Here is a 25,896-nt window from a genome sequence, read left to right on the forward strand (position 1 = left end):
TTGTCATCATCAATTTCCTATTATTTCTCTAGCCAATACAATTCCAAAGATGACCGCAAAATAATTTATTGGTAAATCGTGTAAAAACTCATTAACCTATAATATTCGATTAAAATTGTATATTTTAAATAGATCGAATGAGTTTTATAGTAAATCATTAAAAAAAATAACTAAATTTCTACAAAGTAATACTCCCTCCGTCCCAATATTATTGTCCACAGACAAAAAGACACACAAATTAAGAAAGCATTAATTACCATTAACTTTATATAATAAAATTGCAGTTTTGTCCTTACTTTGTATTTAATGTTCCATTAAATGCTTAGTTGGTTAAGTAATAATGAGGGGTATTTTGATAAAAATGTTATTTATTTGTAGAAGCAGACTATTATTTTGGGACAAACCAAAAAGAAAAGATAGACTATAATTTTGGGACGTAGGGAATAGTTCCTTAACGGGCTATATACAAGTTAATTTGATTAAAAGGCACATTTCACTTTTTACTTTTAAAACCAATAAGAATCCAATCAATAATAATTGATTTGCTGATTAATCAATCGAATGTAGACAACAATCGATTTGCTTATTAAGCAATCTAATCTAGATAACAATTAAATCATGAAAGCTGGGCACTCCTATTAAAAAGAAAAAAAAAACATATGATTGGTTTAATAATACTTCATCCATCTCAAAGTTATAGTTCATTTTTCGTTTTGGTTTGTCCAAAAATAATAGTCCACTTCTAAAAAACTAACATTTTTACCAAAATACTCCCTCATTATTACTTAACCAACTAATAATTTAATGGAACATTAAATGCAAAGTAAAGACAAAACTGTCATTTTATTGTATAAAATTAATGGTAATTAATGTTTCTTTAATTTGTGTGTTTTTTTGTCTATGGACAATAATTTTGGGACGGAGAGAGTATCATTTAATACCTCAAATGTCTTTTGACGAGACTTTAAGGTTAAAACAATTAATTACCTATCATGCATGATGAATATTATAAATAATTTGGAGTAAATAAGAGAAGTCATTCATGGATAAGTGAGAAATACAGAAAGAATGACAATTTAAATGGTAGCATAACTTTTTTTTTGAACATGCGAAAGTTTATTAAGTCACTGCCTAAAAAGCACAAGGTTGGGCAAAGAAAACAAACAAACAAAAATTACAAAATGTTAAAAGGGAACAAACACCATTCCACCCAATTATAGTTCCAAAACCGCCATCTGTGCTTAACCCAACTAAACACAAGAGAAATAATATTATATTATTATCGACTAAACCCACCTTAGAGCTACACACCTTGTTGAAAAGCCGATCAGTTCATGCTTTCCAAATGCACCATATGTAACCATAAAGAATAGCCAAGAGACCATACGTTTCTTCAGGAAATTCCTCACTTTTGCAGCAAAAACAATAAGCTCCCTGATGGAAGCAAAACCACGTTGAGTAATGTTGCACCAACCAAGAACTTGGTGAAGGATATCATGCACCCAAGGACAACCCACAAACAAATGATCCTCATCCTCCCTCTTTGCAGCACACCGTAATCACCCAGAACTAGAAATATTAATGCCCCGTCTAGCGAGAACACAAGCAGTAGAAATTCTACTGATGCAAGCCCGCCAAATGAAACAATTTATTTTTAAGGGCAACAACATAATCCAGATAATGACATTGGACATCTCGCAAGGAAAGAGTCAATTAAAGACCTCAGATCATGCACATAAAACATGCCATCACTGGACAAGACCGAAGTCCAAACATTAGAGGAGTCGTCCAGGATGATAGACACAACATCTTTTAAGGCATAAAAATATTCAATTTCCATATGTTGCCTTGGCAACCTCTTTCATGCCCAACAACCCTCACTAGCACAGAGACGCCCATGTATATTGCACGATTTCTTTTTATCCAAAGCAAAAACATGGGGGAACCTCGAGGCTAGATCACCATTTCCTTTCCAATTTTCAAGCCAAAAAAGAATGTCCTTTCAGACCCAATTTGACGTTTCATAATAGAGGGAAAGGAAATACCGATGCTTTCAAGGTCGTTGATCGTCTTTGTGATTTTATGCCAAACTCCTGGAATGGATTTTTGGAAAGGTTCGACATTGTTTCCTGGACAAGTTATGAATCCTGCAAATAACTTTTCTCCATAGGGAGCTCGTCTCAACTTTAAACCACCAAATCCATTAAAATAACAAAGACCAATTCAAAGAGGTCAATGAGCCAATGTCAAGCCCACCTTTTTCGTTAGGAGCTAACACAACCTTCCAAGCTACCTAATGAATTTGGTACCTCTCCTCGTTACCACTCCATAAAAATCTTCTCCGACATCTCTCGAGCAACTCAATAACAGATTTTGGGGCTTTGAAAAACGAGAAATAAAACAACGGTAAGCTACGAAGAACAACTTTTATAAGAGTAACTCTACCTCCAAATGAAATCGCTCTAGACTTACAAGAAGAGAGTTTATTTTGGACTCTTTCATTGACGGGCATCCAATTCTATTTAAGGGTTGAGTTGGAGCCCACCGACACTTCTAAGTATTAGATGGGAAGGGAAGCCGCCTCACATCTGAGAACCCGAGCACAATTATATATTTCACCCTCCGAAACACCGATCCATATACCTTTGACTTGTGGAAGTTCACCTTTAAACCTGAGGCCGCATGAAAACAACGAAGGATATGGGCCAGATTAGGGAAGTTAGTGATTTCCCAAGTTCCAATGAAAATCGAATCGTCTGCATAAAAAAGATGCGATATCAAAGGGCCTCGGTGTGGAATGTCAACACCATGGAACAAAGATTTCTGACAGGCAGATTTCATGGCCACATTAAAACCTTCCATGGCAAGAATGAAGAGGAACGGGGAGAGCGGGTCACCTTGACGAACACCTTTAGATAACTGGAACTCTTTCGAGGCGGACCCATTGGTAAGAACCGAGGCACGAGCGGACGAGAGGCAACCCATTATCCAATGCCTCCATTTCTCACCGAATCCTATTTGGGACATAATGGAGTCCAAATAATTCCAGTTTAACGAATCAAAAGCTTTACTAAAGTCCACCTTGAAAATGAAAGCTTTCTTTTTTGAATGCTTTGCCTAAGCAACAATTTCATTAACAATCAGCGGGTCATCAAGAATTTTTCTCCCATCAATGAACGTCATTTGCACCTCGTCGATAATGGATCCTATCACTTGTTTGAGCCGTGAGGTGAGAGTTTTAGCCAAGATCTTGTACACAAAACCAATTAGGCTAATGGGATGGTAATCACCAAGAGAAAGTGGATCTTCAATTTTTGGGAGAAGAGTGATGAAAGACAAGTTGGTACCTCTAGAAATTTTCCCACAGTTCTCGAAATGCTTGACAAATCTCATGACATCGTCCTGAACCACATACCAAATTTTTTTTAAGAAATTTGAAGGTGAACCCATCATGTAACAACATAAATTTCCAAAACAATTTTTCATTTTAAATCATACTTTTAATCACCAAAGACAATATAAAAACATAATGTATCCAATGTTATCATAACAAAACAATTCCCAGAATCTCAAACATAGTCGCTATGAGTGTGTACGGATCATGTCGGCGCCTTCCCGCGATCTTCGCTAGTACCTGAAACACATAACACAACAACTGTTAGCATAAATGCTTTGTGAGTTCCCCAAAATACCACATATAACACATACGCCACTCGAGGCTACAGTACGACCCTTCGGTCGATTTGTCTCAGCGGGACCCTCCAGTCCCGTAGCTCGTTGGACCCTCTGGTCCGGTTATAGCTCGTCGGACCCTTAGGTCCAGTCTGTGTCGTTGGACCCTTCGGTCCGGTCTATATCATTGGGCCCTCCGGCCCAGTCTATTCAACACATAGCATACATATAACACAATGCACATAATCTCATACTTACACATAGCATACAAGACCCTCCAGTCTACACATAAATACCACTCTAGGTCATGTATAGTGAGAAGACTCACCTCGGGTGTCTCGGATAATCTCGCACATGAAAACACGGATCTAGCCCCCGCCTAATCACATAAACAGTACTCTCAAATAAATAATGGCTCTCAAAGGCTAGATTAAATCCATTCCTACAATCCCACAAAATGGTAAAAGACCATTTTACCCCTCCATGACCTAAAAGTCCAAATGTTGACCAAAACCCTAAAAGTCAACGAAAGTCAACAGGAGGCAGTATGCTACGCGTACCATCTCTGTACGCGGGGCGTACGCCGGCGATCCATAATCGAGGTCTCAACCCCTTACGTTGTGCGTTCTGAGAGTTACGCCAGCGTAAGTCTCAGTTTCAGCCTTTCTTGGATTTTGGTCTTAAACGGTTAAAACATAAACTCAAACTCCAAATCTGACTTCTCTAAGACCACTTAATCCATAAAGTTGAGACCTTTAAGCCTTTGCATGGCGAAAAAGGTCCTTAATCACTCTAACACCCCTCCTTCTTCCTCATAAAGTCTAGATCTCATGCATAGATCAATATTCATGTCCAAGATTGGATTTTTAATAACATACAACTCATATTACCCTGAAATATGGCAGATCTAGGCCAATAGAGACCATTTGCTCATAAAGTCTCCACCTTGGGACCAAAAACCCTAAAAATTGGTCCAAGAAGCACAAATCACAAATGACAAAGAAAGCTTTGAGCTTTTTACCTCAGAAAGAAGCTCCAACCTCTGTAGAACTCGGATCTACTCTTATCCACCAACTTCTAGTTCCTAAAATGGCCTCCTCTTCTCTTTCACCACCTTGAAATTGCACTTTGAAGCTTAGAATACAAACACATAAGCTAGGAACGAAGGATAACTCTCTATTAGGGTTTCACTCTCTGAAAATGGTGGCTAGGATAAGGCCTTAGCATTCCTTTTATAGTTCACAAGTCACAAATTAAGGTTTACATCTGGGCCCGCTATGCCCAACGTAACCCTAGGTATGCCCATCGTACCTAGGCGAGTCCGCGTCCAACTTAAGCGCATGAGTACGCGTAGTGTACTCTTTAGTACGCCCGGCGTACTCATTTGCCTTAACATTCATTTAAGGGCTTAACTTGACAACTTGGAAAAGGAGAAGGGTTTATGAGACACACATGAATTCGGGATGTTACAATTCTCCCCCACAAGAACCAGACTTCGCCCTCGAAGTCTCATGCCGCAAACAACTCCGGATGTTGCTCCCGCATCTCTGACTCCGACTCCCAAGTCAGCTCGGACCCTCTCCGATGTTGCCACTGGACCTGAACCAGGGGAACCTCCTTGTTCCTCAGAACCTTGATCTTCCGGTCCAAGATCGCGATCGGTCTCTCAACATAATTTAGGCTTGCATCCACCTGAATATCCTCCAGCGGCACCACCGTCGACTCGTCGGCTATACACTTCCTCAGCTGAGACACGTGGAAGGTATCATGAATCTGGCTCAACTCCGCATGTAGCTCCAAACGACATGCTACCTTGCCCATCCTCGCAGACACTCTGAATGGACCGATGTACCGGGTCCCCATTTTGCCCCTCTTCCTAAATTGGATCACTCCTTTCCAAGGAGACACCTTCAGTAGTACAAAATCTCCGACCTGAAACTCGAGCTCGGATCGTCGCCTATTCGCGTAACTCTTCTGGCGACTCTAAGCTGTCAACAACCTCCGCCTGACCTGTTGTATCTGCTCTGTCGTCTGAAGCACTAACTTAGTGCTACCCAACACTCGTTGCCCGACCTTTCCCCAGTAGATGGGAGTCCGACACCTCCTCCCATACAACAACTCAAAGGGAGGCATACTGATACTCGAATGGTGGCTGTTGTTATATGAAAACTCATCCAACGGCAAGTGCGTGTCCCAACTTCCTCTGAAGTCCAACACACATGCTCGGAGCATGTCCTCGAGCGTCTGAATCATCCGCTCACTCTGTCCGTCCGTCTGTGGGTGGTAAGCGGTACTAAAATGCAGTCTTGTGCCCAACTCCTCATGAAACTTCTTCCAGAATCTGGAAGTGAAATGTACATCTCGGTCTGACACAATCGAGATCGGCACTCCATGTCGCAATACCACCTCCCTCACATACAACTCTGCCAACCTCTCAGCAGAAGAGCTCTCACTGATAGCAAGAAAGTGGGCGCTCTTCGTCAGCCGGTCGACGATCACCCAAATTGCATCGACACCACTCGCGGTCCTCAATAATTTGGTGATGAAATCCATAGAAATTTGTTCCCACTTCCACTGGGGAACCTCAAGTAGCTGCAACTTGCCATGCGGACGCTAGTGCTCGGCCTTAACCCTGCCACGGGTCAAGCACCTCTCAACGAACCACGCAACATCCCTCTTCATACAGGGCCACCAGTACTTTCTTTTCAGGTCCAAATACATCTTAGTGACCCTGGGATGGATCGAGAATCTCGACCTATGCGCCTCCTCCATTAGTATGGTACGTGCCCCACCCAAAAACGGCACCCAAATCCGACCCTGAAAGGTCATAAGCCCACGGCTATCGGTAACGAACTCAGATACCTGCCCGATCACCCGCTCTCTCTTACGGTTCTCCGGTCTCACGGCCTCTGCTTGGGCCTCCTGAATGGTGTCCAACACCGGAGTCATCACTATCAACCTCATACAAACATCTCGTATCGGGGCATTCTCCGCCCTACGACTCAGGGCATCGACTACAACGTTAGCCTTGCCCGGACGGTACAAAATCTCACAATCATAATCCTTTACCACATCCAACCATCTCCTCTGGTGCATATTCAGGTTAAGCTGATCCATCAAATACTTCAAGCTCTTGTGGTCCGTGTATATGGTACACCGAACCCCATACAAATAGTGACGCCAGATCTTGAGGGCGAACACTACTGCCCCCAACTCCAGATCGTGGGTGGGATACCTCGTCTCATGAGGCTTCAATTGTCTCGATGCATACGCTATCACGTGCCCTCTCTGCATCAGCATCGCACCCAACCCCGATATCGATGCATCACAGTACACCACAAAATCCTCCATCCCCTCTGGAAGGGCTAACACCGGGGCTTCACATAATCTCTGGCGAAGTGTCTCGAATGAGGCCTGCTGCTCAGGACCCCAACTAAAAGCCACGCCCTTTCGGGTCAACCTGGTGAGAAGAACAGCGATCTTGGAGAAATCCCTGATAAATCTCCAATAATAGCCGGCCAATCCCAGGAAACTCCTGATCTCGATGGGTGATCTCGGCACCTCCCACCTCATAACCACCTCAATCTTGGCCGGGTCGACCAATATCCCATTCTGGTTAACGAGGTGTCCCAAGAACTGGACCTCTCGTAACCAAAAATCACACTTGGAGAATTTGGCGAAAAGCCTCTCCGATCTCAATACCCTGAGAATCTCTCTCAGATGCTCCTCATGTTGCTCTCTAGATATCGAATATACCAGAATATCGTCGATGAACACGATCACCGACCGATCCAGCATCGGCCTGCACACCCTGTTCATGAGATCCATGAACGCTGTCGGTGCATTGGTGAGCCCAAAAGGCATCACCACGAACTCGTAATGCCCATAACGAGTTCTAAATGCGGTCTTCTGGATATCTTCATCCCGCACTCTCATCTGATGGTATCCAGACCTCAAGTCTATCTTGGAGAACCAAGACGCTCCCTGCAACTGATTGAACAAATCGTCGATCCTCGGCAATGGGTAACGGTTCTTGACCGTCAACTTGTTCAACTCCCGGTAATCAATGCACATCCGGTGTGAACCATCCTTTTTCTTGACAAAAAGGATCGGCGTTCCCCACGGTGAGCTACTAGGTCTAATAAACCCCTTCCCCAGCAGCTCCTGAAGCTGCGAGGATAACTCCTGCATCTCTGGCGGTGCAAGGCAATAAGGCGCCTTGGCGATAGGCGCTGCCCCCGGAACCAAATCGATGCGGAACTCCACCTGCCTCTCGGGAGGTACACCCAGAAACTCCTCGGGAAAAACATCCAAGAACTCGCGCACTATCAGAACATCATCAATCGAACTCGGCCTCTCAGCGACTACTCGAGTATCCATCACATAGGCTACAAACCCACTGCAGCCCTGCTGTAAACTCTGTCTCGCTCTGGCAGCCGAACAAAATGCTGACCCATGACGGGTACCCTCAACGTACACCGTAAGTACTCCCCCACTAGGGTCTCGTATCGTCACCATCTATCGCTCGCAGTCTATAACAGCCCCAAATCGGCTCAACCAATCCATGCCCACTATGACGCACACATCCCCCATCACAATCGGGACCAGATCTATCAGAAACTCAACACCGAAGATCTCGAGTACATAACCTCGAATCACATACGTAGCATACACCACTTGTTCGTCAGCTATGGAAACCCGTAGTGGTCAACTCAACGCCTCCCGCTGGATACTGATGTGCTGACTAAACGCTAAATACACAAATGACCGACTCGCACCCGAGTCAAATAACACTAAAGCAGTTACAGAACTCACAAGAAAAGTACCTACGTATATCATAATATAAGCACGATATCTCATAACTCAGCATAAATAAATGAAAGAATACATACCAGCCACGACATCGGGCGTTGCGCGGACCTCCTCCGCTGTCAACTGGAAGGCTCTCCTGTGAGCTTTCGGTGCCTCGGCCTTCACCGGCCGAACCTCAGTAGCTCGGGCAGCAGGTGCAGATCCCTGTGTCGATCCCTACAACAGCTGTGGACACTCGGCCTTCCGATGTTCGGTCTGGTTGCAATAAAAGCAAACTGTGAATCCTGTGGGGCAATCCCTCATATAATGCCCCTCCTTCCCACACTTGTAACACACCCCAGCTCTGCACACCCCCTCATGGCTCTTACCGCACTTCCCACAAGTGCGGCCCTTCAGACCCCCAGATCTCAAATCAACGGGATTTGCCCGCTTGGCTGTCGGCTGCGCCTGTGTCGGTCGTCTGTCCCTCCTCTGAGACTCAGCCTCCTCCCTAACCTGAGTCTCCATGTCAATCTCCCTCTTCCGGGAATTTGCCTGGAGCTCAACAAATGTCCGGTTTGACGAGTTCACCACGAACTCACGAATATCCCTCATCGGTATGCTCAAGTACCGGCTCATATGTGCCTACTCAGTAGACACGTGCTCAGGGCAAAACAACGCCCTCTCATGGAACATCCTCGTAATCACTGCCACAGACTCAGTTCCCTGCTTTAGGGACAAGAACTCCTGGGCTAGACGTTCCCTCTCCACAAGGGGAACATACTCATCTCGAAACATCGCGGTGAACCTCTCCCAGGTCATCGCGGTAAGCTCTACAGTAGTGAAGTTTGTCGTCACAAACTTCCACCAGTCCTTCGCTCCCAAGCGAAGCTGGTTCAGTACGAACCAAACTCTCAAATGCTCCAGACACGAGCAAGTATAGAAGCATCCCTCAATGTCAGAAATCCATCTCATCACAGTGATCGGATCCTGCGTCCCCTCAAACTCTGGTGGCTTCGTGTTGCTGAACTCTCGGTACAGCAACGAGTCACCCCCCCTGCGGTCTGGTAGCAGCAACGGCTGTGGTGGCCGCAACAACAGCAGCATCAGTAAGAGCAGCGTACCACTCGTCAAAAGTCTCGATCAGAATGGTCTTGATAGACCCAAACATCTCCGGTATCTCGGCTCGAATGGCAACAGCCACCTCCTCATGAATCAACCTGCGGATCTCCTCATCACTAACACCACTGCTCTCAGGTGTGTGGCGTGTCCCAACCATGATGTCTCTCTGAAATACAACATAAAAATATCATATATCCGCTCGAGCATACTCGCACTTGATAACTCAACCCTACTTGTTCCCTAGTACCCTAAGGATTCTTACTAAGACTGCGCACTGATCTGGTGTCTTCAGTAGTACGGGCCCTATACTACCGTTCACACCGCTTCAGTATTCACCCCAAGTCCTCCTCCTTGGATCCCAAATTACAAGTACTCTACATCTCGCTAACATAGGCTACCCTTCGCTAGACCCCTCATAAGCTCCTCACTGCTACCTACTCACTCTCAAGCATCTCATAGCAGCAGAATCTTCCTAGGCTAAGGCATCATAGATCAGACCACTCTAGTTCTAATAAGAATACCTAGCCTACTCTTAGCATGCATAACATACCATAACATATCTCATAACACATAATGTAAGGGTATTTTGGGAAATCACCGTTCGGGCGTTGGCTGCTCGTACACACTGCTTCCTTCTGCTTTTCTCAAACTCTTTTACCTTTTTAGAAAAATTGTTTATTTTATGAAAAACTTCCTCAAATCCTCAGTTTGATTTTAGATACGCCCGAAGGTGCATCCGAATCCCTCAAACCAAGGCTCCGATACCAACTTGTAACAACGTAAATTTCCAAAACAATTTTTCATTTTTAAATCATACTTTTAATCACCAAAGACAATATAAAAACATAATGTATCCAATGTTATCATAACAAAACAATTCCCAGAATCTCAAACATAGTCTCATGAGTGTGTACGGATCATGCCGGCGCCTTCCCACGATCCTCACTAGTACCTGAAACACATAACACAACAACTGTTAGCATAAATGCTTTGTGAGTTCCCCAAAATACCACATACAACACATCCGCCACTCGAGGCTATAGTACGACCCTTCGGTCGATGTGTCTCAGCGGGACCCTCCAGTCTCGTAGCTCGTTGGACCCTCTGGTCCGGTCATAGCTCGTCGGACCCTTCGGTCCAGTTTGTGTCATTGGACCCTTCGGTCCGGTCTATATCATTGGGTCCTCCGGCCCGGTCTATTCAACACATAGCATACATATAACACAATGCACATAATCTCATACATACACATAGCATACAAGACCCTCCAGTCTACACATAAATACCACTCTAGGTAATGTATAGTGAGAAGACTCACCTCGAGTGTCTCGGATAATCTCGCAGACGAAAACACGGATCTTGCCCCTGCCTAATCACATAAACAGTACTCTCAAATAAATAATGGCTCTTAAAGGCTAGATTAAATCCATTCCTACAATCCGACAAAAGGGTAAAAGACCATTTTACCCCTCCCTGACCAAAAAGTCCAAATGTTGACCAAAACCCTTAAAGTCAACGAAAGTCAACAGGAGGCAGTACACGGCGCGTACCATCTCTGTACGCGGGGCGTACGCCAGCGATCTATAATTGGGGTCTCAACCCCTTACGCTGCGCGTTCTGAGAGTTACGCCCAGCGTAAGTCTCAGTTTTAGCCTTTCTTGGATTTTGGTCTTAAACGGTTTAGACATAAACTCAAACTCCATATCTGACTTCTCTAAGACCACTTAATCCATAAATTCGAGACCTTTAAGCCTTTGCATGGATGAAAAGGTCCCTAATCACTCTAACACCCCTCCTTCTTCCTCATAAAGTCTAGATCTCATGCATGGATCAATATTCACGTCCAAGATTGGATTTTTATGAACATACAACTCATATTACCCTGAAATATGGCTGATCTAGGCCAATAGAGACCATTTGCTCATCAAGTCTCCAGCTTGGGACCAAAAACCCTAAAAATTGGTCCAAGAAGCACAAATAACAAATGACAAGGAACTCTTTGAGCTTTTTACCTCAGAAAGAAGCTCCAACCTCCGTAGAACTTGGATCTACTCTTATCCACCAACTTCTAGCTCCTAAAATGGCCTCATCTTCTCTTTCACCACCTTGAAATGGCACTTTGAAGCTTAGAATACAAACGCACAAGCTAGGAACGAAGGATAACTCTCTATTAGGGTTTCACTCTCTAAAAATGGTGGCTGAGGATAAGGCCTTAGCATTCCTTTTATAGTGCACAAGTCACAAATTAGGGTTTACATTTGGGCCCACTACGCCCAGCGTAACCCTGGGTACGCCCAACGTACCTAGGCGAGTCTGCGTCCAACTTAAGCGCATGAGTATATGCATCGTACTCTTCAGTACGCCCGACGTACTCATTTTCTTTAACATTCATTTAAGGGCTTAACTTGACAACTTGGAAAAGGAGAAGGGTTTAAGAGACGCACCTGAATTCGGGATATTACACATCGGGTCCTAGCGTCTTGTCAGTACCATATTCCCAAACAACCCTTTTGATTTCATCCAAGTCAAAAGGAGCCTCAAGAAAGCACCTATCAGTTTCAGAAAGGGAAGAGAAAAGGCAATTAGAAAACACGGGTTTGTTAAGGTGCTCATCACGAAATTTCTCACTGAAAAACTGGTAGGCCTCCCTTTTAATAGGGTCAACCCCGGTAATCTAGTTCCCATTGACCATGAATATCTGAATATGGCATTTTTGATTTTTGACTTTCAAAGTATTATGATAGAAGCAGGAGTTTTCATTGCCATCGGTAAGCCATTTGATTTTAGATTTCTGCATGAGGTCCAATTTTGTCAGTTTTTCATATTTGATGATTTTTTGCTTGCTTTCCCTCAAAATCGCCATCTTTGACTGATCCAACACCCTTGATTCTGCCGCAAGCTCAAGATCATAAACTTTTAATTTAAAGATCACACAACACTTTGTTCTCTTTTTCATACTTGACTCTGCGCTAATTTTTGATGGCATCTTTTAGGAATTTGAGACTGTTTGAAAGGTAGCGATCAGGAGAACCATCGCCATAGAAGTTATTCCAAGAGCTAATCACAAGATTTTCAAACCCATCTCTCAGCAGCCAAGAATTGTAGAAACGGAACCAATGGCGAAGTCAAGAAACTGGGAATTGAGGATAATCGGGGAATGATCGGAAAACTCCCGGGGAAAAGCCATGATAGAAGTCGAGGGAAATTAGATAAGACATAAGGGTTGACCAAGAAGCGGTCTAATTTACTAAGCTTGCAGCCGTCATCGCTGAAGAAGGTATATCTTCTGTCCCCATGTTGAGAACAATGAGCCCTGCATCCGAGATAAAACTGTTGAAATCGGCAGCAACGCGGGGGCAAAATTTGGAATTGAATCTTTCATCATGCTTCCTAACAACATTAAAATCTCCACAAAAACGCCCAATTTCCATGACGAGAGTTCATCAAATTAAGGAGATTACTCCACAAGGTTCTTTTTTCTCTAGAAGGCCGAGGAGCATAAATGTTGACTAGGATGGTCTCACCCGCAATACCAATCCAATAGCCAACAAGGGAAAGAAAAAATATAGATTTTATAACTGAAATGACTTGAAATAGGTACTTATCCAAAAACGTAATCAAGCCACCGAACCTCCTTGAGGACTCCACGAACTCAAACCCTATGCCATAATGACCCCACCAATCAGAAATACCAGCCGAAATTAAAGAAAGACGAGTTTCATGAACTCTAATATAACGACACCCTATAATCCTTTTCCAATCTAGCCAACTAATCCAATTTATGGGATTCACCCATACCCCTTATGTTTACATACAAAATATTCATAAGGAACAATGTTTAGCACCTCCACCATTGATTGCTCCAAGGAAGACCTCCTCACCTTGCCCTAATTGGAACCTAACCTGTTTAACAATTACATAAGTCTACTCCAAATTAGACGTGAAAGATGAAGAGTGAGAAGGAGAGCCCAAGTTAACATTACCACCAACATCGAACAAGGGAGCTTCATTCAATTTGTGATTAAGGCCGATAGAAGGGGACACAAGTTTCTTAAAAGACCCAAAACTGACCATATTTTCTACACGCCCCTACGAGGGGACCTATTATTGACTTTCTTTTTTGTACGACGTCGCTTTTGGGCAGATTCGCCTAGATGAAATTTTAGGCTACTTTTGACACATTGTGGGTTAGCTGCAAATGGTCCAAATTAATAGAATTAACTCCAGGACCAACATCCAGAATACAGGAACCGGGTATGAGCGGGTCCACCCCAACGGGACCATCCTTGGGAATCTGCACCGAATTAACTCCCACAAATTGAACTTTTGGAGGGGAATTTTTGGCCACATTATGACCAAAACCGGTCCGGCACGACTCCTGTTAGCCAATTTCGCCTTCCTCAAAATCCATATCCTTCTGCTCCCAAGTATTAGAAATACCCTATTCATCATCTTCTTCATCCTCCTTCGAAACAGACTGCAGTTTCTCAAATGAATGGCATGGAAGGGACCCAGTCATCGTCCGCTTCAAACACCCCAATTTTGTGTTTCAGGCCATCAATTATCACCGAGATCAAATCATTGAGTTTTTCCTTGTAGACCATAAGGATGCAAAGCTTAGTAGAGGAAATGTCGCTACTACTCCCAAAAGAGCAAGGTTAGATCAACACCTTCCCAAAATTTCCTGCAACCAAATTGAAATTCCCTTCGTCCCAAGCATGAGGAGGGATACCAATAACTTTTATCCAAACAACCCTTTTGAAACGAGTAGAGTTCTTCCCATATCTATCCAACAAAGTGAACCATTTCTGCCATATACCCTTATTGGCTTTTAATATTTCTGCTGCTATATTGGTTCTAAATTTCAGCGACAATCATTCCCCTAAAATACTTAACATCACTGACCTCATAACCTTCAAGGTCCACAAGCGAAGGGAAATTACAAAGAATATTGAAAGACTTTGCCTCCCCAACCAAGACAAAATTTGCCGCCCAATCTTGAACTTCTTGAATACATGACAAGGTGATGGACTTAACATGATATGAACCAGCCTTTCTCCCTCCCGCAACTTCAGCGAACGATCTTGAATCTCTTGGGACAACATGAAAGGAGGTCGGGGTCGGGGCAGATGCCCTCCTTAACACGTTCGGGGCAACCCCCTAAGGTGTTTGGCACAATTTGCAATCAGTTTCTACCCCTACAAAAGATGTCATTTAGCCCCTTCTCAATCTCCTCCACCTCTCTCACATGTTAAAATCCGATGAATGCAAAGAAAACATCAGATACATCCTTTCTTCCAGCAATATAGATATCCGCCAACTTTCCAAGCTTTGCCCGTAGTCCCCAAAGATCAGATTTCCGAGCATTATCGGGAAGATTAGCGACATAAAAAAGAGGTAACAGATGGATCATCTCGAAATCGAAAGTCCGTCGGAGGGATAACCATTGAAGAAACCTACCGTCATCGTCTAACATCTATCCATTCTCCGTTGTCTCTCATGATGCACAAACCTTGTTGGCGGTTGAATAACTGAGCATAACTTTTGTTTAATCAAGAGCTATCAGACTTGTCTGATATATATATATATATATATATATATATATATATATATATATATATATATATATATATATATATATATATATATATATAGGGTTAGGTTATTATGTTCTAACTATCTATTGTGTGCAAGTAGTATTGATTGTGGACCAATCATTTTAGTTATTTTAATAAAGTAATTATTAATACATATAACATGCTAAAAATATAATGAATATTAATTAAATATTCAATATTTGATATGCATTAATTAGTTTTTTCAAATAACTAAAATGATTAGTCCAGAATCAATCCTAAATGCACACGATAGATAGTAAAAACATTTGAACCTCTCTCTCTCTCTCTCTCTCTCTCTCTCTCTCTCTCTCTATATATATATATATATATATATATATATATATATATATATATATATATATATATATATATATATATATATATATATATATATATATGAAAAGCTTTCAACAGGTTTGCCCATCCCTAAATTTCACAGTTTGCAGGTTCATTTTCAATTTCCTCAAATTTTGGTTCACTTTGGTTTCGAAAATATTCTGTTTTGTAAAATGGCATGATTTCCTTAATTTCTGAAAATCAAATTGTCATATGTATAGCTATCTAATTTCAATAATATATTGTCAACTTAAGTCTTCCGAATTTGGTTATATGTGTCAAATCGCCATATATAATTTGTTTATTTTAAGTTTGTAAGGGCATCTTAAATTCAATAAATTCCCCCCTACAGTTTTTTCTCGAACACTCATTGTTGTCTATTCATTTCGCATCAGAATCTTATTACAAAATAAAATTAAAGTTTTTTTTTTTAATAACAAAAAATATAAGGTTAATGTCGGATAATATCAACCAAGTTACAAATTTGTTCTATCTAAGGTACCTCCAACTTTTTTTCAAGAGGTTTTACCACTCAATTTTTGTTTTTGTTCCACTTAAATACCTCATCCTTATATTTTGTTCTATTTATATATGAAATTTAATTATATCTCGACTTGCTACCCGCTTAACCTGTAAACTTCAAATTGTTTTTTCTTAACTTTTTCTATTATGTTCGAAAATCCTACCGATCATTAGCAATCGTTTATCTTTTGGTTAATAAATTTAAAAGTTAAAAAAAAAATTAAAGGTATTTAAATAAAAAAGTTGAAGTTCATTACTATTTGATGAAATTATTTTAAATAAAGTTGCCACATCCTTGGCATATCATTATTAAGTAAACAAGTAAACAATTGTTGCATACTATCTTTTTTTTCTCTTAAATGGAACACAAACAAAAATGGAGTTGTAAACCCCCTGAAAAAAAGTTTACGGTATCTATCTAGGTTGAACAAAGTTGTAACTTTGTTGCTATTATAGGACATTAACCCAAAAATAAAAACATACTATATCCAATCGAATTTTGTCATAAGAATTTACTAGTAGGCAATGATATTATATTCCATTGTTATTTTTCCAGCTTAAGTGATTGATTGTTCACATATTCTTAAGTGAATGTTCATTTATTTGTTGCATCACGTTTCCACCTGCCTATTGGCTATGGTCTACTCTGACACCAACACAAGAACATGTGTTATTTACAAATAGTGGAGATGTTGGTGATGGTATTGGTTGTTCCCATTGTTGTGGGGATACTAATCTGTGTGATTGTGTTTTTTGTTGACAAGTGTAATTAATGATTGAATGCATCAAAACAACAATAACCAAATGCAATTGAAAGCTCCTTAATCTGTCACACGTGCTTCCTCTATTTTTTAGGTTGTCAATAAGGGCCTACATCTAGATTGTTGGTTAACTCTTTAAAAGATATTAATTTGTAAAACGAAAATTAAATTACAATCAATGTTACTAATGAGCAAATAGATAAACCACTTATAGAACAAATAAGGTTTAAATAGAAGGGATAGATTAGGCCTGGCAATCGTGTCGTGTTCGGGTTGGCGGGTCAAAATATGTTAACCCAAACACGACCCATTTAAATATACAGGTTACAGGTGGGTGGGTCACAGGTTAGCGGGTTTGGAACATAAACTCATATATGACCCGCCAACCCATTTATTTATAAGGGTTCATATGTTGGCGGGTTCGTGGGTCAGATTTGGGTTCGTAGGTCAGATTCCATAAATAAAATTGACAATTAAACATGATTAAATTCATGATGGTTGATGCAAACATATCTGAATTTTAGATACTTAACTACTTAAGTCTTAATCATCAAAATGAAAATTAAAAATATTCATAGAAACATGTTAAAACTAAACATTAATACAAACATAGATAATACTTATTATATAATAATTATTAAATATTGATATTTGATACATAAATACATTTAAAAATATAAAAATATAAACGGGTTGGCGGGTCAACCCGTTTATTTTTTAAAAAACCCATATATGACCTGTTTAATAAACGTGTTGACAGGTCGGTGGGTTGGCTTTTTCAACCCAACCCCATTTATTTCGGGTCGTGTCGCGAGTCGTGTTGAGAATTGTCAGTCTTAGGATAGATTCCACAAAAGTCATTAGGTCGGAGGGTACGAAGAGGGAAAAGGGTGAAAGATGATTTCCCTCAAATTGACATATCATACCGTCAATGCGGTTTAGAGGGTGCGGGGAAAAGTTGAGGGGAGCCTATCCCTCAGTCTATCTCCTCGTAAGATTGGTCAGTTTTTTTTAGTTTTTTTAATATTATTAAATTATATATCTACTAAAAATTATTAAAAAAAATATATCAAAATTTATGGCTCTTAATTTCCTACAAAATGAGTATAATATTTGTATGAAATATATATTTTTGAAAAAATAAAATAAAAGGTAATGAAATGTGACAATTTCGTGCGTTTTGGTGAGTGAAAGAAGATTGAGAAGAAAACTGACGTGATACTCAAAAAGTGAAAGATTTTCTCATACATACCTATGGTCTTAAGGTTACACAAAAATTCGATTTTGATATTGTGTAATTTTTTATTTTAATTCAGATTTTGTTTTTCATTTTGTTTCAATGTTGGTCATTTACCTGATTATCCGGTTGCCAGATGGCATGACATACTTATGTGGCAATCTTTGATGATGTGGTCGTTGATATGACATGTTGACGTGACATATTTGGTGATATCACATTCTGCGTGTCAAATTGTAAAGAAAAAACTAAAATATAGTGATTTTTGTGATACTTATCTAAAATGTAGAGACTTTTGTGTGTATCAAAAAAATCATCTAGGTTTTAGAGTTGTGTAGGGTATATCTTTATTGTAGGTTTACTTCTTACCCTTTCTAGTAAATCTTGAGTTGTGTGTGTTTTACTCGTTCCTTGTATCTTTAATGCATGAATGTGTTATATATGATTTCAACTCAATCCTCCATCATTTTTGATATCGCACAAACATATAGTCGTTTGTTTTGTAACAATTGAGCTTGTCTTGCTTTGCCTTCCCCATTGTGTAACAATATAGTTGGATGATAGATTCTTTATACCCATCAAATGTTTGCAATATGGAATTATCAAATAGGATGCGACACAAATTGGATAGGCAAATAGGAGAAGCACGTATCAAATTGATACATTGGCCTCTTACTTTTGTATGAACCATGATTTCTTTGTGTTTGTGTGGTTGGTCTAAAATTTGCATCGTACATCTCCTGATATATTATATGTTCTTTGGTGATATGATAAATAATCTTTAGTATTAGGAAGCAAGGTTTCTTTTTTTTTTTTTTTTTCATATTGAAACCCGTTGAATGTGTACTTTGACAACCGGACTTGAGTTTTCATGTGGTAGCATTTATCAAACAAATATTTTAGATGCATATCAAGTGTTAAAACTCCTTACGTGAGCTTTTGGTCTTGTACTCTTCTATTAATTTTCCATTAATTTTCCATCAGCCAAGTAATGTTATTGTTTCAATAATTATCCTAGAAGTGGTCATCTCAACTTTCTGCGTCAAGAAAGCACAAACACTAGACATGTGGTCATGTGTCACACTAAATTACTTAAATGTGTATGATGCGTGCACATATAGATAAAAAAATTAATAATAACTAGAAAGTTTACCCCCGCTATGTGGGGGCTAGACAAAAAAAATAATACAGTGTCAAAATCAAATTTTCATATAACATGACTTTTGTGGAATTTGCCGTAAAAAGAATGATCAAAATTTAATGAAATACAACAATCTTCTTTCTTTGAATTTCTCTCAAACTCACTCTATTCTTGACATTAACGTAGACACATTATATAGGAAAACAAAACATAATCCTAATCTAATGAGAATTGGGATTCATGTTACAGATGGGTAATAAACTATTTTTTTTCCCATAAAATATCACTACTCAAAAAGAATATCATCAAAAGGTAAGCAACTAGAATTTTATGTTCAACAAAATTTTATTATTTTAATGGGTTCTAGTAGTATTTTGTGGAAACCCCTAGTTGTTTTAACTTTAACTATTCATGTGTTGGAAGAGGGAGAGACACCATGGACAAAAGTCATATTACAACTTCATCCTCCCCCAATTGTTACTTACTTGATCAATTCAAGATCACCAAATCATATATATATATACAAACATGTTCGCACATAAAAGTGGTGAAATCTTGTTGTAATTATAATTTAAGATGTTGTAATTAATTATGCTTATTTTGGTTGCAACCTTACATTCCATTCCCATTCCATGTTGTTTACAGCCACACAAATGCACCAAATTACTTGAAAGGTGCAAATAGTATCGATGAATTATGTCCACCAAATCCAAATGAATTAGACAAAGCCACCTTTATATCCATCCTTTCTTTCTTCGGGCCCACCAGCACCTTTGTGTCCTAAATCATTTTCCAACATTTTTACTTTAACTTTATATTTTAAATATATAACAATATTTTTTTTATCATTAAAGAATGATCGAATTCATACCACCCCTTTCTCTGGATTTTCAAGATTCATGTTCGGATGAACCCAACCTGTTCGTATTGCCTACAAAAGTAACATTTATTTTAGACAAAATTACCTGATTGGTCCCTCTGGTTTGCTGGTTTGCCAAAACAACCACTACCACACGGAGCTAATTTTGTTTTTATTTTATTATTATGAAAGAATTTAAATTTAAAAAAAAAAAATCAATTAAACACGTTGAATACCTGTACAGTTGCTACAGCTTCAACAGCGCCAGCTGCTCCTAGAAGATGACCAATCATGGATTTTGTTGAGTTGACTCGCAACTACAAACATTCAAATTTTTTCATGATCAATTTGATTTTTAGTGATTAAAAAAGTTTTATTATAACAATCGATGAGTCACCTCTTGATTATTCCCAAAACAATGAAGAAGAGCATCGTATTCCTTAAGGTCGCCAGCTGGCGTTGACGTGGCATGTGCGTTTATGTAGTTCACATCTTCCCTGGTTACCCCAGACTGAGATAACGCTTTCTCCATACATAAAATAAGACCAGTTCCTATTAATCAATTAAACAGGAATATAAATATATAATCAAGAAAAAAAAGTTAAACTAATTAATATATGATTTGTGATTTGTCACATAAAAACAAACACTTGAAGTTGAATTTGTTTACCTTTCGGGTGAGGCTCTGTCATATGATATGCATCACAGGTGAAGCTTCCACCAAGAAATTCTGCATAAATTGTCGCGCCTCTTTTCTGTCCAATACAACCATATAATAAAATCAATAATATATGTGGTTAAAATTTAAATGGTCATTTTTTCACATACATTAAGTCAAAACAATTTAAACATACATTAAGAAAAAGATATAACAAATAACTGTTTAAGCTTTATGCATTAAGTCATGTAATCAAAAACAATTTTACCTTAGCATGCTCAAGTTCTTCCAATAGCAAAACTCCAGCACCTTCTCCCATAACAAATCCATCACGACCCTTTAATTAAAAGGAAAATAGGGATATGAAATCAGAAATAAGCTTTGAAAGTGGGAGAAATTATGTATATTATATACTGAATGTTACCATATCCCATGGTCTTGAAGCTTTAGCAGGATCATTGTTTCTTTCTGATAAAGCTCTACATGCAACAAAACCTCCCAATCCTGCATCATGAGTTGTACATATGTCCATATCATTTTACAAGTTCAATATAACTTGTAACACAGGTGAAAATAACAACATCACCATACCTATGGGTATAATCACAGCATCAGATCCACCACAAAGCATCATATCCTGCAACAACCAATGGAGCATGTAATTTATAATTATATTAACATCTTATTACCTTTTTTAAAAACATAAAAACAAAATCACTTACAGCTTCACCTCTAATGATGTGATTTGCAGCATTCAAGATACAGAAGTTGCTTGTGGCACAAGCTGTTGAGATTGAGTAGTTTGGACCCATCCATCCCTGAAGTTTCCATGTATAAATCACTATTAACAATTAAATTAATTAAGATAATTGATGTTATTTTTACCAAATCCATGGCTAGCATTGCAGAGCCCATATTAGTAGTGGCAAAAGGTACACAAAAGGGATTCATCTTCCTATATGACACCCTCAAAGCTTCAATTCCATCATTGAATACCTAAATAGTAAATAAATCAGAAAACAATCATATTTCCATTTCGATTTCATATAAATCGTAAGTATAAAGAATTACCTTCATGCCACCCATAGCAGAACCTATCAAAACTCCACATCTGGTTTTATCAATCTCTTTCATCAAAGCTTCTGTAATCCCACCATCTGCAAGTGCTTTCTTTCCAGAAGTAAGCATGTAGAGCATAAACCTGTCCATTCTTTTCGCGAGTTTGGGTGCCACCCATCCATCTGTAGAGAAAGTTTTGATCTCTCCAGCGATTCTCTGTTATTCCAACTCTTAATTATCTAACAACAACTTCAAAACAAAGAAAGAGAACAAGAATAGTGACATACAGTAGGATAGTTGGAGCAATCAAAAGCTTCGATTTCACTAATACCACTCACACCTTCTAACAGATTGTTATAAAATTCATCTGGGGTATGACCAATTGAGGTCTCCACACCCATCCCTGTCACAACAACTCGCCTTTGTTGTGTTGGAAGCTTTTTTTTGGTCGTGGTCTCCATTGAAGGTTGCAGAGCTATAGCCATAGTTTCACCTGATATTCAATTAACATAGCACAAATTCTGATCGGTATGCAAAAGTTATTAACCTAAAACGCCCAGATCCATCATCAATCACCTTTATTGATGTGGATATAATTGTGCATTTATGAAAGAAAGTGGAAAACGAACTAAAAGGTTACCGGAACGCAGGGGAGGAGAAAGACGACGACGACGCTGCCTGCGGCAGAGGGGCGCGATTCTCGATCCGGGAACGGAATCAGTCCCAAAAGAGTGAGAAGAGGAAAGTGAGAATCCATTGGAGTAATCGCAACGATGGCATGTAGAGAAAGAAGAGGACATGAAACCCTCGGTGGTGATACTATTGTTATTGGTAATGTTAGATACTCGTAGACTGGGAAAAGAGGGGTTTTGGTTTCTGTTAGCGTTGCATTTAGATAAAAGCCTTCTTCTCCGAGCACATCTGCCGTTGAATCCTTGTTTTGAAGAGAAAATGGACGAGTGCTGTTGGTGATTTTGGCAGGGGGCTGACATGCATGTCGCTACTAACCATGTACAGACCAGCGAAGATACCGATGCCGATGCCGATGCAACCATTTCCCTAATTGTTATTCTCTCTGTACACACAACAAAGTAGTAAACTTGATGGAACTACGAATGCAATCTAATAAAGATCAATAGAGATGCAAATTGGCATGAAAGCTGGTTGCTAGGGTGATATTGGAGTTGGACTGATAGGGGAAGAATGTGGTGGCGCCGGTGGTGGTGAATCTGAGACTGACGACTGACGAGAGACTGAATCAAAATTGCAGTACGTGGGTTTGTGTGTTTTGAATCTTGATGAGAAGAAAGGCCAAGTAAGAGGGGCAAATGCAAAATCTTCCCACCGATCGCAAACCCAACCAAACAAACACGGGCCCCTCACAAATGGCAGTGGGTCAACATTACTACTTACCTACACTCCCTTCTGGTTAAAAACATTACTTATTTTTTGGTAATACATGATTTAATTAGAGTTGATATATATAGAAAATTTCTATCATGGTGATTTAGAATCATTTAAGATAGTCATATTTGGTAAGCCAAATAATAAAGTTCATTGAATACATTACAATCCAAAATTGACATCTTGTTTCTTTTATTACGCACATGTGTTGTGTTTGATCACAACGGCTTAGTTATCTATGAAGTTAATGACATTAATTAAGAAAAAACTACAAAAAGAAAAACTTTGGGACCGATTTAACAAAATAATTATTTTTCAGAATTTTATATAAATGAATAGGAGATAAGTCCATTTGAATAGATGTTCATATTGAAAATAGTTCTACTACATATATACACATATCGATAAAATTAAAATCAAGAAATTACTAAAGATGCAAATATGAACATTATATAATACAACTATTGCAAAGATTGGTATATTACATAATCTAAACACATATACTGAAGAACACAATCTATTTATCCTTGTTAAATATGACTTGAGCATTTGGAGCATTCTCATAGAGCATTTGGGTTTAATAGAGCACTTGGAACTCGATGAAGCACTTGGGGTTCATGGAGCATGTGATAAAGGAACGAATCATCCGAAAATGGAATAGATCATTAGAGAAAGGAACATATTAAGTGACAAAGGAAATGATCTTCTAAAAGGGGTATGGAGCACATAGGAAGGGAATGGAGAATCTTATGATGTTCCATGATGAAGATGCGTCATCTAGAAGTGGATGTGCCATCCTTGGAGGTAGATGTGTCACTCCATGATCAAGGTATGCCACACGTGTTCCTTGATGAGCCATGGTATCCCTTGATAAGCCACTTTATGGAAGATGCTCATGGAAGATGCTCATCGATGATGCTCATGGTCAATGCTCATAAGGTTGAAGATTCCAGAAGCTATTGTATGACGTTCATGAAAGATGCTAGTCTTGTGATTGGTTTATTCCTTTCATGCGCCTATGGGCCAATGGGCTTGGGCCATTAGGGTTCATGAAAGATGCTAATCGATGATGTTCACAGTTAATGCTCATGAGGCTAAAGATTCTAAAAGCTATTTGATATGTGCATATTTAATCATATATTTTGTGTATTTTCTTAATATTTTTAGCTACAATTGTACTCATTTTAGGACAAAAGGTACTTAATTTGTTTAATTTATGTTTTGTAACAACAAAGACATGCTCGGGATGAAAAGGAAGCAAATATGGAGCTGGAAGCTAGAATTTTGGACCAGGTCAATCAAAATTGGGAATCTAGAATTTTGAAGCCCACAATATAACGACCGTAGATCCGGGCTAGTCAAATTAGAGGCAATAAGTGTCGAAAATGACTTTTCGGAAAAATATTATTTTGAATAAATAATTTTAACCAAGTTGTAGTATATGTTACAAGGTTTCCATACATATAAAGACCGCCGAAATCCGAATTATAACGAAGAAGTTATGGCTCATCGAAGTTTTACGGCAAAACCGACATGGCACCGGGAAGCGTAAATAGTGAATTTACGATAGAGTGAGTTTTAGCCTTATTGATCTAAACATAAGTCGTAGAATACGTTAAACCGAGAGCGTCCATAAAAAGAATGCCCAAATCTGACTTCGTATGAGGAAGTTATGATTTTTCGAAGTTTCGGATTAGCAATGTACAACTCGAAATTCGAATAATAGATCGAGCGGTTTTTAGCTGAAACGAACTGAACAAGAATCGAAGATCTCGTTAAGAGTAGCGTAACGAGAAAAAGATGGGCGAAAACGGATGTCGGATGAAGAAGTTATGAGAATTTAACGGACCAATCCTGTCCCGGCCTGTTAATAATGTAACTTTTAAAATAGATTCAAAATTAGCCGACGAAGTCTAAACGAAAGTTGTAGAGTACATTCTCGCATTCGCATGGATATAAAGAACATCGATGGTGACACCTGGTGCGAGGGTTACGCCCAGCGTAGCGAAGGGACGCCCAGTGTCCAGAGTACTCCCCGCGTCGGAAAGAAGTACGCCTCGCGTACAGCTGTTCTACTTGGTCTGAGGAGTGAACGCATAGCACCACCGAAAACTGCGACATGTGGATACCTTATCCGAACTTACGCCCAGCGTAAGGCTTCGGTACGCCCAGCGTAAGTCTGAAGTCTGGGCTATAAATAGAAGGTCGAGGCTGCCATCTTCTTCACTCCAAAACCTCTTCTTTCTCTCACTAATTTCTCTCTCTAAGGCTCCTAAACCCCTCTAAACCCTAGATAAAACCCCTAGCACCCTAAGGAAGCCCCAGGCTCCCAGATTCCTGAGAAAAAGGGTCTTTCGGTTTCAAAATGTTGTTCCGAGCAAAGCCCGGTTTTCTTTAAAATCCGTTGTAAGTGAGCTACGCCTACACAATTTTTAATAAAGCTTTCAAATAATTATAGTAATGTTATTAGTTCCTTAAAATAATTATTTGGGCTATTATTATTAGTTATATAAGTATCGTTTAACGCTTATATAATAGTAATAATAGTCAGACTATTACTTTGTTGCGGATATCGTTAGACTAAACCCTAGTGGTATTGATACTAGGTTTTATCGAAGGAAAATTGTTTTGAGAATATCAAAGCGCTGTCCGAGTGCTGAGTCACCACCTTTCAGGTGAGTGCATGGTCTCTTTCATCTTACACATAGATATGAAG

At 39.5% G+C, this 25,896-nt stretch overlaps 1 protein-coding gene across 1 annotated transcript; it reads right to left on the reverse strand.

The window, feature by feature from the left end:
* Window positions 1–19,650: 19,650 nt before the first annotated feature.
* Window positions 19,651–23,230, reverse strand: LOC111899106 (3-oxoacyl-[acyl-carrier-protein] synthase II, chloroplastic). The gene is made up of 13 exons (XM_023894983.3): window positions 22,417–23,230; window positions 22,064–22,269; window positions 21,789–21,992; window positions 21,603–21,713; window positions 21,440–21,535; window positions 21,309–21,354; window positions 21,142–21,221; window positions 20,986–21,054; window positions 20,730–20,814; window positions 20,457–20,611; window positions 20,296–20,376; window positions 20,072–20,131; window positions 19,651–19,980 (listed from the first exon to the last, which is right to left on the reverse strand). Exons 1-13 carry the CDS (start codon window positions 22,829–22,831, stop codon window positions 19,864–19,866), a joined length of 1,725 nt encoding a protein of 574 aa, XP_023750751.1. The 5' UTR covers window positions 22,832–23,230; the 3' UTR covers window positions 19,651–19,863.
* Window positions 23,231–25,896: the final 2,666 nt, after the last annotated feature.

The sequence above is a fragment of the Lactuca sativa genome, chromosome 5 (genome assembly GCF_002870075.4).
Source record: "Lactuca sativa cultivar Salinas chromosome 5, Lsat_Salinas_v11, whole genome shotgun sequence".
NCBI lineage: Eukaryota > Viridiplantae > Streptophyta > Magnoliopsida > Asterales > Asteraceae > Lactuca > Lactuca sativa.

Excerpts from the sequence above, each read along its gene's own strand:
- LOC111899106 (XM_023894983.3), bottom strand. The coding sequence starts at position 22,831 with ATGGTTGCATCGGCATCGGCATCGGTATCTTCGCTGGTCTGTACATGG. Across the intron at positions 21,055-21,141 it reads CTTCAAGACCATGGGATATG|GGTCGTGATGGATTTGTTAT; the intron begins GTAACATTCAGT and ends TTTTAATTAAAG. Across the intron at positions 20,132-20,295 it reads AAGCTGTAGCAACTGTACAG|GCAATACGAACAGGTTGGGT; the intron begins GTATTCAACGTG and ends TTACTTTTGTAG.